The following is a 15,612-nucleotide window of genomic DNA, read 5'->3' as shown; positions in this document are numbered from 1 at the left end:
GATTGCAAGAGTTGTGCTGCGCAGCGATCTTTCATTCTGTCTGAAGTGTGCCATTTAGAATATGATGCATGCTGATAATATTACAGACCTTTTAAATATTTGCATGATTTAGATGTCTTTTATATGATTGATAATTTAGTTCTGATGTACTCATTGCAGATCTGCACCAGAAACTTTCTCTGGCCTTGTTGCAGATGACTATTTTTGCAACAGCAGCTGCCAGCAGTCTTAATACCACCCAGACAAGAATGTTTATCTCTACGTTTTTAATAGGATTACATCATTGGAAGTCATTGTCAATGGCATATAATGTAACACCATGTGCACCAAGACTAGTAAGAATAACCTTAGTTGTGTCTCTCAATCATTACTTATTTCTTCTCAAATGTGAGAAAGTGAGATTAGCGCGTAACTACTTCCTGGAACAACAGACTCAGGAAACACATGTTGCAGAGTAAGACCCACAATTAAAAAAGGCCAATAAGTCCTGACTTACAGAAACACTCCTCTGTAACAATAGTATTTTTACAGACATGTATGAGAGATATTGGCTCATGCAGGCTGACTCTCTGTAGTGTTTCCTCTCTGTGAAATAGTGCCTGGTGTTTGGCAGATTTCTCTGAACTGGCCCTATGGCCTGTGATTACAGCTGTCACTCGGAGAAGCTTTCAACAGGTGTTTGAAATGGAGGCGCTGTGTCTGTTTTACCATGTGTAAATGCTGCAGCAGAGCTCAGAGAAATAAAAATGGCCATATATTATATTAACATGCAGCTATTTTTTTATAATTAATAAAAAAAAGAGAGAGAAAATAGTATTTGTATTCAAATGTAATTCTAAAGGGGCTGAGGGATGGGTAAACAGTATGTAACAGGCTTATAAAAAAATAGTTTTTATTTGTTTATATTCAAGAAAAGAAAAAGAAAACATTTATAAAAGCATAAAAGGGGCGTGTATAACCGTCTGTGTGCGCGCGCATGTGCTGATCAGGAAGCTCTGGGTCGGAGTTGCTTCGGAAGCATCTTGCGTTTCCTGAGGAGACCAAATGGCAACTTCTCAGTTGAATTACTTAGAAACCATACGTAACTGAACTCATATAGGTTATATGTGCGAAATAGATCAGTATATTTAAAATTAGACGTACATTGATCGGTGTTTGTCGTGTAATACAGGCGATTCCTCCGTCGCGTGCGCGCAGCGCCTCAGCCAGAGAGCTCGTGCTTATCGCATCTGACTAGCCCCTCGGGTGAGTCTTTTTTAAACTAATTTTAACACTATAACGCTATTTTCTGTTTATATTTATCCTAAAAATGCTGTTTCTTGTTATTTTGTTGTTTTTAGTTCTGCTCTTTTGCGTTTTAAGTCGTCTGAAATGTGCTAATGGGGCTAGTGTTAGCATAATGGCTAACCGCAGAAATTTTATTTGATTTTTGATAACATTCTGTGTTTTGGTAGCATCATAGAGCGACTTAATTTGTCATTTGTTATCTTACTTGTAAATATCGATGTTATTGTTCAGCTAGTTTTGTATGTTATTCCGAACACGTTGATAAGTATTTGTTATCATTATAAATCCTAATTTGTAATTTTAAAACAGTCCTGAATGAGTATGACCGTATATGATCGAATCAAATTGAAGTTATAGTTGTAATGTTACTGTATTTTCCTAAACTCGTTCTTTATTTCCACCATTAACATGAAAGACGTGAAAACGAAAGTGTTTTTGAATGCGCCTCATAAAATGGCTGTTTCTGGGCTTTTGTTTTGAGATCTTATCATCTGAACATAGTTGAAGAATAGGAATATTTTCCATAATGTCTCAATCTAGTGATCTAGACCAGGGCTCGCAAAATTTCTAAATCCCTGGTAGCCCAGGTACTCTAAAGATTTTGGTAGCCCGAAAATGAATTTAACTAGCCCAAATAAAATAAAGACCATAAATGTTAATCAAAAACATTTTCAATACACAAATATCAATGAATATCAAGGAAAGAGTTTTATTTTACTATTTACAAGGTATCTGCAGAATTCTCAAAAGGCAATTTGAAAAATTATTTCTTATACCATTTAACATTTAAAACTGTCTAAGGCCTTAAAAACTCTTAAATTTAGTTGTATCAAATTTAAGGACCCATGGGAGCAATGTTCCCTCTAATCTTTTTTCTTGATGAGCAAAACTTTTCTCTATTGGTCAGACATTTCGGTCACCTGAGCAAAAGCATTCTTTATACCAGACCTGTACAGCATGCACACAAAAAAGTGTGTAACTTTTAACATTAATGTGCTATTTATATTTGATTTGACCATTGATGAAACTAAATGATGTACATTTTAGGTTTAGGTAACTGTTTTACTGAACAATACACTGCAGTTCAAAAGTTTGGATCAATAAAGTTTATTAAAGAAGTTTCTTATGCTCATCAAGGCTGTATCTATGTGATGATAAAATATTGAATATTATTTCACAAAATAATATTGTGAAGTATTATTGCAATTTAAAATAAACTTTCTATTTTAATATAATTTAAAATGTAATTAATGTGAAGCAAAGCAGTATTTTCAGAGTCACATGATCCTTTAGAAGTCATTCTAATATGCTGATTTTTAATCAATGTTGGAAACAGTTGTACTGCTTTTTTATTTTTTTTATTATACTGTATTTTTTGGGACCTGTGATTTAAAAAAAAAAAAAAAAAGTAAAAAAGAGCAGTGTTTAGTCAAAATAGAGATTGTTACAATATAAACTATTCAAAAGTTTGGGGTCAGAAATTCTTTCTTTTTTAAAGATACTTTAAAAAAGTTTAAAGAAAGTTAAAAACTTTATTCAGCAAGGATAAAATAGATAGTAAAGACTTCTATTGTTAGAAAACATTTATATTTTGATTAATGGTGTTCATTTAAACTCTTTATTAATCAAAGAATCAAAGAAAAAAGAAACAGGTTCCAAAAAAGAATATTAAGCAGCACAACAGTTTCAACACTGATAATAAATCATCATATTAGAATGATTTCTGAAGGATCATGGGACACTGAAGACTGGACTAATGACGCTGAAAATTCAGCTTTGCTCACAGGAATAAATGATATTTTAAAGTATAGGTATTAAAATAGGAAACCAATATTAGAAATTGCAATAATATTTCACTATCACTGTTTTTTTCTGTACTTTTGAAATGAATACATCCTTGATGAGCAAGAGACTCAAAGTCAAAGACTCAAAAACAAGGTCATTATTTATCAGGTTTATAATATAGTCCTAACATATTATCAAATCAAACTATTTAAACTTATAGAATAGAATACAAACTGAAACAAAACTTAAGCTGAGATCTGTAAAAAAACGTGAACACGTGAATTCTTCTATAGCTGTCTAAACATCATTATGAAGTACAGTTTGTACAATACACTTGTGTGTGGCTGTACATGTTTCAGAGTTTTATTACCGTTCTTTGCCCATCCTCCGTTATTTCCAGCACTTAATCAAGCCACTCTTCTTTAATACATGAGGACGTTTTATTTCACGTCATTGCGTTTGTGTTGGCTCTCATGTTGAGCGCACCGCAACCATTGAAGTATTCAGTTTCTACAGCGACTCATTTGGTGCATGTCGTTCTCTTTCTATGAAACCTGTAAACCGCATTCACCGGCTCTAACTCTGTCGTGACATCAGCTCTATAGCGGTTTGCCCCTTTTACTGGCGGCATTCAATCAAATGGCTTCCCCAACTCATTTTTGTCTGCGCGAGGCACATTAGTTCTTCTGTGTGGCCGCGGTGGAAGAAGAGCGTGGTCGCACACGTGCTCAGATTAGAGGGAACATTGTGTGGGAGCCCTGTATTTAAGGTAGCCTGTCGGGCAGTGATACATTTTGGTAGCCCGACCGGAAAACACAATAGCCCCGGGACGTCGGGCTAGCGATTTTGCGAGCCCTGTAGACAGAAAAACAATGCCTAGTCAGCAGTTTGAGCCTGTAGGCAGGTTTGCTGCCTACCTAGACAGCATTTTTGGGTGTCTCAATGTCTCTAAACCTAGTAAATTGGCTATTGAACTTCCCATCTAGTACCTTTGGAGTCTGAAATGCTGTCTAGGTAGACCGCTCACTAGGTTTTGAGACACAGCCAGTGAGTGTCCTCTGGCCTGATGATTTGATCAGTGAAATTTTAAAAAAATTTCCCCAATAGTATTTCCTGAATAGATTAGAAACTAGCTGCACTGGTTGGGTTGGACTGTCTCTTACCCCAAAAGACTGGGTGAAAATTGCTTAGCAGTTGTTCCTGCTCCTGATTTGACTGTCAAATCAGTAGACTTTATGTATACAGGTCTTTCATGCTATATGACACACCCTGATCTCTATCTTACAGAATAATACTGCATATCAATTAACCTAGGCATTTCATGTTACTAAATAAATGCAGCCGTCTGGAAAAGCAGTGCTTTGAGATTTTTAACCTCTCATTAAGTTATAGTTAACTAGCCAGTGTAAGCAATTTTTAGCTATATATATGACCCTGGACCACAAAACCAGTCTTAAGTGTCAATTTTTCTAAATTAAGATTTCTAAATCATCTGAAAGCTGAATAAATAAGCTTTCCATTGATATATGGTTTGTTAGGATAGGGCAATATTTGGCTGAAATACAACTATTTGAAAATCTGGAATCTGAGGGTGCAAAAAAAATCTAAATATTGACAAAATCGCCTTTAAAGTTGTCCAAATGAAGCTCTTAGCAATGTGTATTACTAATCAAAAATGACGTTTTGATATATTTACGGTAAGAAATTTACAAAATATCTTCATGGAACAATCTTTAGTTAATATCCTAATGATTTTTGGCATAAAAGAAAAATGTATCCTTTTGACCCAATGTATTTTTGGCTATTGCTACAAATATACCCCAGCGACTTAAGGCTGGTTTTGTGGTCCAGGGTCACACATTCTTCTGGTCAGAAATGAAAACAAGAGTCTGTTGTATATATTGCAAATAAAGTGGCTAAATGCATCATTCTTTTATTGCCAATGACTACTGCAAAATTTGCACACTATTATAAGGAAGTGTGTTTGTTTTGCATGTTTAAGAATCTGAAACTGTTTTACCCTCTGCTTTCTGGCTCATCTGGTCAGTTTGGTTCTCAATTTTGTGGTTATCTGCTGCGTACTTTCAGAGTTGTTTTCTGTTAATGTTTGATTATCTGATCCACATAGTGGGTCAAGGTAAAAAGAAAACACCGTAAATTTTTATCAGGTAGGAAAGCACGTATGTTTGAAGACAAATAATGTATTGGAATTGCATCAGTTACCGTACACAGGAATGAGTTCAGGTGACCATGATCAATACTGCTGTAGATTACTGAAGGGACAACCGTAATCATTGTGAGCTAGGCCTATAAATAGTAGATACTGTGTTGAAAAACTTTTTTAAAAGTTGATTAAGCCCAAAACAAAGATGTAAGTAAACAAACACAATTCAATAATTTAGAGCAATTTAGATGATAGATTAATACAGTGTAATTACAGGGTGAATATTAACATAATAAGTACTGGAAAATCTCTGTTTTGCGTATGACAAACAGGAAAATCACATGTTTTTTAGCTGGCCTGTTTTTTTAAAAATCTGTTTTAATGTCAGAAAGGGTTAATTGTGTTTATTTATTTTTAGGGGTATTTTCTCCACATTTCTACATTACTGTATGAGTGTGACAGCCTTGTGTTTGTGATTTCCCTTTTAAGATACTGTGAAAGATGTCCAAGCCCCCGAATTCTGCTTCTCGGTCCCGGTCCAGATCCAGGACTAGATCACGGTCCTACACACGATCTCACTCCAGGAGTCGCTCCCGCTCAAGGTCCAGGAAGCGTCGCTACAGGTAGACAAATACAACAGATTACAGCTAATTCCTTTGCAACAAACTGTTAGTTAGAATAGCTTTTTAAAATGTGAAATCTGGTTATTTTAAACTGCTATAATGTTATAGCTCAGCTTAAAAACAGCTGCTTCTGAGCGCTTTAAACTACGCTTTACCCAAAGTGAATGAATATTCAAATAGCACTAAATTCAGTACCATAGTTTCCTGAAGGTTGCTCCTCCTCTAAGCCTTTCTGTTTTTTTTAACAGACCACCCCTTTTTTTTTTTTTTTTTTTTTTTACATGTCCTGTGTGCTTTTCCTTTTGTTTGTCATGACTACCTCTTGCCACTGCATGTGGTTTAGCATGTCGATATGCTTGTAGGTAAACATAATTCTTAACCTGTTTTCCAATGCAAAAGCACAAATGGTAAGACATTTTCTTGTTAGCAAATGTGTGGTTTAGTCTGGTAAATTTGGACCATGGTGCCTGTAGGTAAGCTCTAAACATGTTTAACTTTATGCATCGCCAGATTAAGGTAATGAATTCAAGTTGCAGTTACTTTTAAATGAAATTTCCATATGTAATTTCAAAAGATCATGATGAAGGCATACATTTAGGCGGCATAATCTTTTAGTAGTAAAGGACTTGTAAGAGTAGCATCCGTTGCAGAAATTTACAGGAAGTGATTTTAACACTGTCAAGGAAAGAAGTTGCTCATTGCAAAAAAAAAAAAAACAGTGCCGTTTGTTTGAATATTGATTCTGTAGCGCCATCAAGTGTTCATGAATCATAACTGCATTCTTTCTCTCTTTTTCTCTCTCTAATCTTCCTGTATTCCTCTATCTTTTGATTTTCCATCTTTCATGTCCTTTAGCTCTAGATCAAGATCCCGTTCACACAGCAGGGAGAGGAACTATCCTTCCAGAGATTACCAGAACAATCGTGGGTATAACCGTGGTTTCCGTGGCTACCGGAGGCCCTTTCAGTACCGGGGCAGAGGGCGTGGCTACTTCCCACGAGGTAACTATCATAGAGGTGGCAGCAACTATGGTTACCGTCCCAACAACTGGCACGGCCATAGAGACCACCAGCAGCAGCAGTACGACCACTCGTACAGCCCTAGGAGGGGCCGCTCACGTTCCCACACACCACGGAAACGATCAGCAAGCCGAAGTCGCTCGCGCCATTCCGATAGATCATCCTCTGTGCATTCCAGGCATACCAGCTCTTCCTCCCGTTCCTCATCCCCACATCGACGCAACTCTAGCATTGGACGACTCCATTCTAAAGATCGCAAAGAAAGGGGTTCACCAAGTGAAAGCAAGGGAACCAGCAAGGAATCATCAAAGCCTACAGGAAGCACCCCAGAGGAACCCAGTAGCAAGTGGGAAGGCCTAACTGACTATGATGCCAGCCCCAAACGCAAAGCTGCATCTTCTGGTGGTCCGTCAGAGATCAAAGTGTCCATTTCTGGTGCCGGCAACGGTGGTACACTGTGGCGAAGCATCGGCCCTGCCAGTAAAAGTCCACCAGCAAAGACGTCAAGCTCATCCGGCTTCGGGTTCTTCTCAAAAGAAGACTTGAAGACCGAAGACAAATCAGCCTCCATTTCGACCGCTTTCAAAAAGTATGTTTTTGTTTTTGGATGTTTTCCCTCTCTTTCTTTTGTCCTCCAGGCAGTTTTTAATCAATCATCATTCTCTCAAATGTGTTTAGTCCTTGTACAGCAACAAAGATCCTTGGAAGAATAGAGATTATAATGGAAACCAATTTCAAACTCAAATGTCACAAATGGGCGTTTACCTGTGTTTGCAATCCCATAATTTAGGAGATAAAGTTTTAATGATGTAAGTATGGAATAAAAACCTATCCTGGTTAGTCGTGTCTGCATTGCTGAAAAGTTGAGTCATAAGTTTGCGCATGTATTAACTGTTTGTTGTAAGTAACCTTTCTTATATTGCTATTAAAGGTTATGCCGGTTGGAAATTTTAAAATTTCTCTAAAACAATCTGCTTTTTGATGTACAAAAACCTGATTAACTTGTGATTGTTCACCTCAGGTTTTTGGCAGAAAAGAAAAAGCCTTTATCAGACAGGGATAATGGCAGGGGTGAGACTTTAAGCTTGGGCGACGCGGACAGCGAGAAGAGCGGCAGCAAGATGAGAGTGGTTTTGGACGTGTCTGATTCTGGCTATGATGGCTCAAAGACTGACAAAGGACTTCCATTTCTGGATGCAGAAGAAGAGTATCGCCAGGAAATGAAAGACAGGAAGACTGAGGAAGAATCCAAGTATAAGGACAAAACTCTTGTCACAATGCGGGGCTTAACCGAAGAGCGTTTCGGGAAATGGGATGAAGAGGAGGAACTGGATGAGGAACTTTATCGCAGTCGGAAGCATGCATCTAAAAAAGAAGAGAAGGCCTCCAAGAAGAAAGAAAAGAAAAAGAGCAGGATCAGTCCATCCTCTCCATCACCATCCAGAGTATCAGAGAATAGAGGCAGGCCACTGTTTCCAGCCGGAAGAGAGGCCTCACCCCCTGCTAAATCATCAGCGAAGAAAGACCCACAGTTTAATTTCAGTATAAAGGCATTCACTGAAGATGGAGAAAGGTATGCATTTGAAATCACATTTACTGTTTGTTTTGTTTTTTTTTTTTTTTTGTTTTTTTTTTTAACATCATCTTTATATGACATTTGGGTACATGTGTATGACTCTCACTGCTTTTCCTCAGCTCATCAGGTGGATTAGCTAAAGAAAGACGTTTGTCACGGGATCTTGTGCACCCTGGTAAAAAAGATCATGAGGAGTTTCACTCAATCTTCCAGCATATTCAGTCTGCTCAGCTTCGCAGAAGCCCTTCAGAGCTGTTTGCTCAACATATAGTCACCATAGTACATCATATTAAAGGTAATTCCAGACTAAGCTGGTGGTTGTGTAATGCTTCATTTTAGTTTTGCACTTTGTGCTTTGAGGTGCCTCAGGGTGCAAACCTAGGGCCTTTCTCTTTTTTTTTTTTTTTAGTGAAATTCAAAGAATTTGGCTTCATATTTGAAAATGATGCCATGCAAGAAATGACTCTCTTCCCTTCCTTCTGAATGTAGCTCAACATTTCCAATCATCTGGGTTGACTCTGAATGAGCGATTTGGAATATACCAAAGAAAAGCTGCAGAGATGGAAATGAAGCAGAGGAACAGTCCTGAGATCCACAGGTAGGTGTATTTGTTTTCTGGTCCGCATTCCACTCATGTGACACCAAACGCTTTGTGGATTATTATGGTTTAGATGCCTTGTTCTTCTCTTAATATCTTTTTTTGCATGATTTTCCACAGGCGCATTGATGTGTCTCCCAGTGTTTTTAAGAAGCACTCTCACCTGTTTGAGGATTTCGAAGAGAGCGGCTACAAGGTGACAGAGCGTTTTCAAATCTGAAATTCCTGCCCAAATGTGTGTACCAGCTGAAACAGCAGAAATGTGCTATCAGGTGTATAATGCTAATGCACAAGAACCCCAATCTCAGTCTTGTATTACTGAGCATTACGCTCTCACCGTCCAGCATTTGTCGTATGATTAATCGTGGGTACATACTCGCCCAAACAAAATGGCTAATGAAAAGGAAGTGACAATTGATCCTGTGTCCAAGCCTTTCACTGGACCGCTAACCAATGCAATAGTAAGTATATCTCAAAAATGTGTCTATAAAACAAAAAAAAGTGAGGCTCAGTATTAATCAGCAATGGGAAAGCATGGAGCATGCTGCTTTCTCATGAGATCTGTGCATTTTTTTGTTTTGTCATGAAGTCTCGCGTGTTAATAGACGTCTGTCACGTTTTCAGTGGGTGTCCAACATATCATGTTCTATCACGTTACTTCTTAAATTTTCACACATTTCATTGGTTTCATTAAAACTTGGACAACATCAGCCAAGACTGTACAGTCATAGAGGGTAACTAAATAAAATGAGGATTGAATTTGGGTTATTCCTAAAGATGGCCAATAAATGGAGTTTTCAGCTGGATTTAGACTTTCGTTGTCATAAGTATTTCAGTGTGAAGCAAATATTCTCAGCCTCTTCTTGTGCCTATGTTAACCCTGAATTATAACATATTCATATTTAATTAATGTTTTGGGGTGTTCACACAAAAATTAAATCTGTCTCTTTTTTTTTTTTGCAAATTACATGTTTATCAGAATCTCCCACATGCTGCTTTTGTGCAATGAAAGTAGTCAACGTTCACTTTCATTGTTCAGAAAACAGATTCCTTAAAAGAGATTCTGCTAAACATCATCTTTTATATATATAAAAAAAGGTAATTGGGTTTGTAACAACCACATAGAGTAAATGAGTTCAATTTAATTTTTGGATGAACTGTGCTTTTAAGCTTTACATTTATTTGAAGTCATATGCTAGTTCAAGATGAAATTGAGGAATTCTTGCCTTTAGTTGTTTACACTAATGATTCTAGAAAATATGTTCATTATTTTGGACCTTGTGTCTTTACAGGATCCTGGTAAAAGGCATGAGGGCGATTCATTGGACCTTCGCTTGGCTATTGAGCGCCGTAAAAAGGACCCTAAACGAGAGGGGGGAAAGAGTTCAGCTGGCTCACGCACACCCAGCCATGAACTCTCCCCTGACAGATCCTCCAAACACAAGAAATCAAAGTATGTTCAACTCTGATTCTTAATAATGAATAATGTTTAAATAGCAATCTATTTTTGAGCCTGGGTCAACTTATCTTAGTCTTGTGATCATTTTCTAAACTGCAATGATTTGATGATTGAATGTTGATTTAACTTACCAGTTTTCATTTACAGTGGAACACTTTATTCATAAAACACTTTTTTTTTTTTTTTATTTATTTTTTTTTTTGTTTTTTTTTTATATTTTAAATATTGTATAATTTAATATTCCTATGATTCTAATGTTCTAGTTTAGCCAAATATACAGACTCTATTGACATTTTGTAGATAATTTCAGTGTTATGTGTACTACTCATTTATTTCAACTTTGTACAAATGCAGGTCGGTTTTTCTTAATATGAAGCTCATTATTCAAAATCACAGACCGCAGTGTAATTTTCATGTTGCCATTTTGGCATACTGAATTGTGATTGGTAGTTTTATTACATTTATTTGCATATGTTTTAAATTGCAATTTGGTCTTTTTTTGTTGAACTTAATTGTGCAAAATGTGGTGTTACATTTGTGTTTATTCTCATACAGCTCCCACAGATGGCAAAGTGGCTCTGATGTAGAATTTAATTCACACAAAAGCACAGCCTAACACCTTAACCTAACTTTACCAATTATTTTTTCCTCTGAGAAATGCAAATCTAGTTATATATCCCCATATTTAAGACAGTGCATGATCACAATTCTTGTAATCATAAATAGCCAGAAGATACTAAGTTACACCTTTTCACTAATGTCATTTCAAAACATGCATTAACCGCAGACTAATTATTTTCCAGTCACCAGTCGGAGGATTTTTAACTCTGTTTTCATTTATTCTAAAGGAAAAGCAAAAAGAAGCGAGAACGCTCTCCCTCCTCTTCATCTTCCTCCTCCTCTCCCTCCCCTCGTCAGTACAGAGTGAAAGAGTACCATCCGGAGGAACACATGGAGGGAGGAGGGGGTTTTAACAAGGCCCGTCTGGGGTCAAGGGAGTATCCGGGACCCATGGATCGTGGCCCCCGGGACTATGAGAGCCACATGGACAGGGGTTATGAGAGGGGCAGAGGAGGTTACGACCGAGGAGGATATGACAGAGGTCATGGGGGTTATGATCGGGGATTTGTAAGTATCGTGCAGTTCTCTATGACATTGATATGACTTACTGATAATTGATGAGTTACAGATGGAATTTGTTTCTTTGAGAGACCTCAGTTGGTTCCAAAACTGCCTAGACAACATTTCAGTGTAGGCTTGTTTATGTTAGCTTAGTAACATACTAAATTCTAAGCTAAAATTAATAAGCATACAAAGAAATCTAGGTATGCAGTTCATTGGGGTTTAGGCCCCTATGAAATCCATTTTTTCTCCACAAATTCTGTTTTAATGGTTTGTTTCAAAAATCAAAAAGCATGTCTTACCAATTTAATTCATAACACATTTGATTTATTTAAATTAAGTTATTTAATATTCTATTAATTCTAGCCACAACAATAATGTGGAATGTTTTTTTTTTTTTCTAAAATTAATTCTTCTGGATTTGTTTCATGATTTAATACAAATTTATTATCAAAATGGGGGAAATTAAATAAACTTCAACAATTTAATTTAAAAAAAAATGTAATCAAACTAGTGCTGTTAAACAATTAATCGCTTCCAAAATGAGTTACGTGTGTGTGTGCTGTGTATATTTATGTATATATAAATACAAACACATGCATGTATATATTTAAGAAATTGTTATATTTATATATTAAATATTTTGATATCAAATAAATATGAATATAAATATAAACATGTACACGTAAATATTTTCAAAATATATACTGTATGTGTCTTTATATATCCAAAATAAATATACACAGTACACATGCATATATTATGTAAACAAACACTTTTATTTTGGATGCGATTAATCGTGATAAATTGTCTGACAGCACTAAATCAAACAATATAAATTTTGTTTACTGTTCAGGTTTACTGTGTAAATTCAAATAGTCAACAATTGCTTTGAGAAGTGTGTTCTACAGTCCAATCATTTTTTTTTTTAAGTTTTAGATTTGGGTTTGAAAGTAAAAATTGAGTTTCTATGTGTATGTGACGATCGTTTTTATTAAAGGTGGGTTATGGAATTTTTCAAAAAGCTTTAGAAAACTGAGTCGGGGCCAAGTACCAAAACAAACTTGTAGCCAATCAGCAGTAAGGGGCGTGTCTACTCATGGAGGAGAGAGCGTTCAGTGAAGAGCCGAGCCGAGCGACAGAAAGATAGAGATGGTGGATAAAAAAACAAAAGAGGAAAACATCTGCGGAACGATAAGGCAAGAAGTAGGACCTGTGTAAATATCGGATCAGCTTTCCAGTGCTGGAGAGAACTCAAGGAGCGGATGGCCTGCGATCGGACACCGAGGTTGCTTTGGTACTTCTCGATTGGTTAGTAACACCGTGTCTACACCGGATGTGGTGCGCCGCAGCTGCTAAAGTCTGCCTATACTGGACGCGATAAAGCGACCGTTGAAAATCATTTGAAATATGTGTCAGCACGTCATAAATAGAACGTGGCAGCAGTTTACTGTCGGGGATTTGTCGTGTTGCGGCACGGCGTCCAGTGTAGACAGCGTCACTGATTATAATGACTTCTATAGTATTTTTTTCGCAACTCTCATGTCCGGTGTAGACACGGTGTAACATTTGGTTTTGCTTTTTCATAGAACTAATCGTTGCCTGGGTTGCATAGACTACGTGTGTGTGGGGCGGAGCTATCAAAATAGGGGCGAGACCCTTTTGGGGTAGGGGCGTGTTTGTTTTGGTGAATTCAAACATCAACATTGGCTTCCAGAAATCGCTTACCCCAACTGAAATGGTGAGAGCAGTTCTGAAGTTGAAGTTCATGTGTTCATTGAGACACCAATGGAGGGTTTATTCCTCAATTTTTCCTAAATTCCATGATATTCCACATTAAACAGTGAATTCTATGACTGGTTTCCACAATTCCGTCCTCGTTAGAGCTTTTATATTTGTGTCCCAATGTGTTCCAATGATCTTGAATTTGTTCATCTATGTATCTCTGTTTCTTCTCTATTCTCACTTAATCTGCTCTTCTCTTGTATTTGTTATGTGCAGCCGAGAATGAGAGGAAGAGGATGGAACCGGGGAAACTACCCAGGCGGCAACAACAACAACAACAACCCTCCCAATATGGGTGGCCCTCCACGGCCCCCAGATGAGGAGTGTGACCCTGAATACACCCCCAAGAGTCGGAGATACTTCCAGGTGTGCTAACATTGATCTCAGATACACGCGCCCCCGTAAACATCACATTAAAAACAAAAACTGGTGGTGGGTTGCTTGGCATGTCACTCAGACAGTCTCTTCCTGTATAAGTGAGCAATTTTGGGGCTGTATAAGCTGCATGGTGGCCAGTAGGAGAGTTTCAGTTTACATCTCTCTCATCTAACTGCAGCACGACGACCGGGACAAGGAAGGGGAAATGAAGTGGGTGGATACTCGGGGGCGCGGCAGAGGAAATTACCCACGCGGCAGGGGCACCTACATGGTTCGCAAGAGCAGCGGCAGCCCCAAGTGGACCCACGACATGTTCCAGGGCAACACTGAAGAGGGAAACATGGGAGATGGAGGCGCGGAGCACAAAGACGATGACAAGTCTGGGGAAAACACTGCTTCCAAGCCATAGACTGATTCGTATCCATTTGTGTCTGTTCTTCTTACTGTCTCTAGCTCAGTGAGAGCCCTCGTGAGAAATGCATCTTTGTGTGTTCAGATGTTGGACTGCAGAACCCCAAATAGTAGAGCCATGTCATTTATAGCAACAAACCATCTGCTATTATTTCAGTTTTTTTTTTTTCGTTTGTTTTTTGGGGTTGTGGGGTGTGATTGAAAATATAAATTCAGCCATTTGGTGGCTGAAATTAATTTGATTTTCATTTAAAAAGTGCAATAAATTTATGCACTTGTGCCTTAGATTTAACTAGTTTTATGATTCCTTTTGTTACCGTTTTTTTTTTTTTTCGTTTTTTTTTTCCAGTAGATTTCCCCTTTTCTGTTTGGAATTGCATGTAAATTCATTCATACATGCTGCAATTTTTTTATATTTCTTCCCTTTTGGTGTACGGTTCAGTCTCATTGGTGCATATCTCTTGTGGACCAATACACTGTGTACTGGGCCGATTTTCTCCAGAAAATTGTCTGTTAAAAATTTACAGATTCATTCTTCCTAACCAATTAGTTCTCAGCTATATTTAACATCCAATTTAGTTCATTTTCTTCCCTTAAATTATGCCACTAATGACAAAAAAAAAAAATTGTCCACTTTGTGAAGTGTAATGAAATGTTTTTTTTTTTCTATTTTGAGCAACAAAAAATTGTCAAGTTTTAGATTGTCATTCATCAGATTTTAAAGTGTAGATAATAATAGAACATGCAAGACGAAGCTTATAATGATGCATTTATTGCATTGTGTTAAACTATCAAACAAATTGTAAAATAGTTCATGCTGCATGTTTAGATCATGTGGTTCTTCCATTGATCTCTGTACGCTGCACTGTTCACTTGTGCTGTAAGGATATAACTGGGGGACTCGGCCGCTTTCTTTTCAGTGTAGAAATCCTGCTTTGTGATGACAGTAATGTAATGCTGTGACTCAACATTCTGTTAACATATTTACAGTCTGTTAACTCTCTGCTTTCAGTCTCCATGGTAAATTTGAAATAAAACCCGTCCTCTGTTTGGTAAACGTCATCTTGTTTTTGTTCGAGTTGCATTGGCTTTAAAAGACATCTGTGGGAACAGCTGCTCTCAACAGTTGGAGCCTTTGAGATGTTATGAAGAGGTAGTACTAGTTATGCAATGTGATATGAGCCGTTTCATTAAATTCACAGTTCATATATATATTTGTTCTACTGTACCGCAGGACTGTTTTTACACATTTTAAGTTTGTGTGTTCAATCTTGCTCCTACAAAGCTGAGCTCCAAACTGCTGAAACGCACAAACCTGTAAATTTCTAGTAATCCTGAAGACAATGATTAGCTAGTTAAGATGTGTGTGTGATTTAAGATTAGAGCTAAACACTCCGCAGGAAGG

General features: G+C 37.3%; 1 protein-coding gene across 1 annotated transcript; it reads left to right on the top strand.

Moving 5' to 3' along the window:
- The first annotated feature begins 968 nt into the window (after positions 1–968).
- On the top strand, positions 969–15,268 carry LOC306847661 (thyroid hormone receptor-associated protein 3-like). Its single transcript, XM_079381739.1, has 11 exons — positions 969–1,245; positions 5,726–5,859; positions 6,715–7,467; positions 7,900–8,451; positions 8,574–8,749; positions 8,944–9,052; positions 9,173–9,248; positions 10,345–10,505; positions 11,360–11,639; positions 13,635–13,784; positions 13,975–15,268. Exons 2-11 carry the CDS (start codon positions 5,738–5,740, stop codon positions 14,203–14,205), a joined length of 2,610 nt encoding a protein of 869 aa, XP_079237865.1. The 5' UTR covers positions 969–1,245; positions 5,726–5,737; the 3' UTR covers positions 14,206–15,268.
- Positions 15,269–15,612: the final 344 nt, after the last annotated feature.

The sequence above is a fragment of the Barbus barbus genome (genome assembly GCF_936440315.1).
Source record: "Barbus barbus genome assembly, chromosome: 27".
Classification (NCBI taxonomy): domain Eukaryota; kingdom Metazoa; phylum Chordata; class Actinopteri; order Cypriniformes; family Cyprinidae; genus Barbus; species Barbus barbus.
The sequence above is the reverse complement of the archived record's forward strand: the minus strand, read 5'-3'. Positions and strand labels throughout refer to the sequence as shown.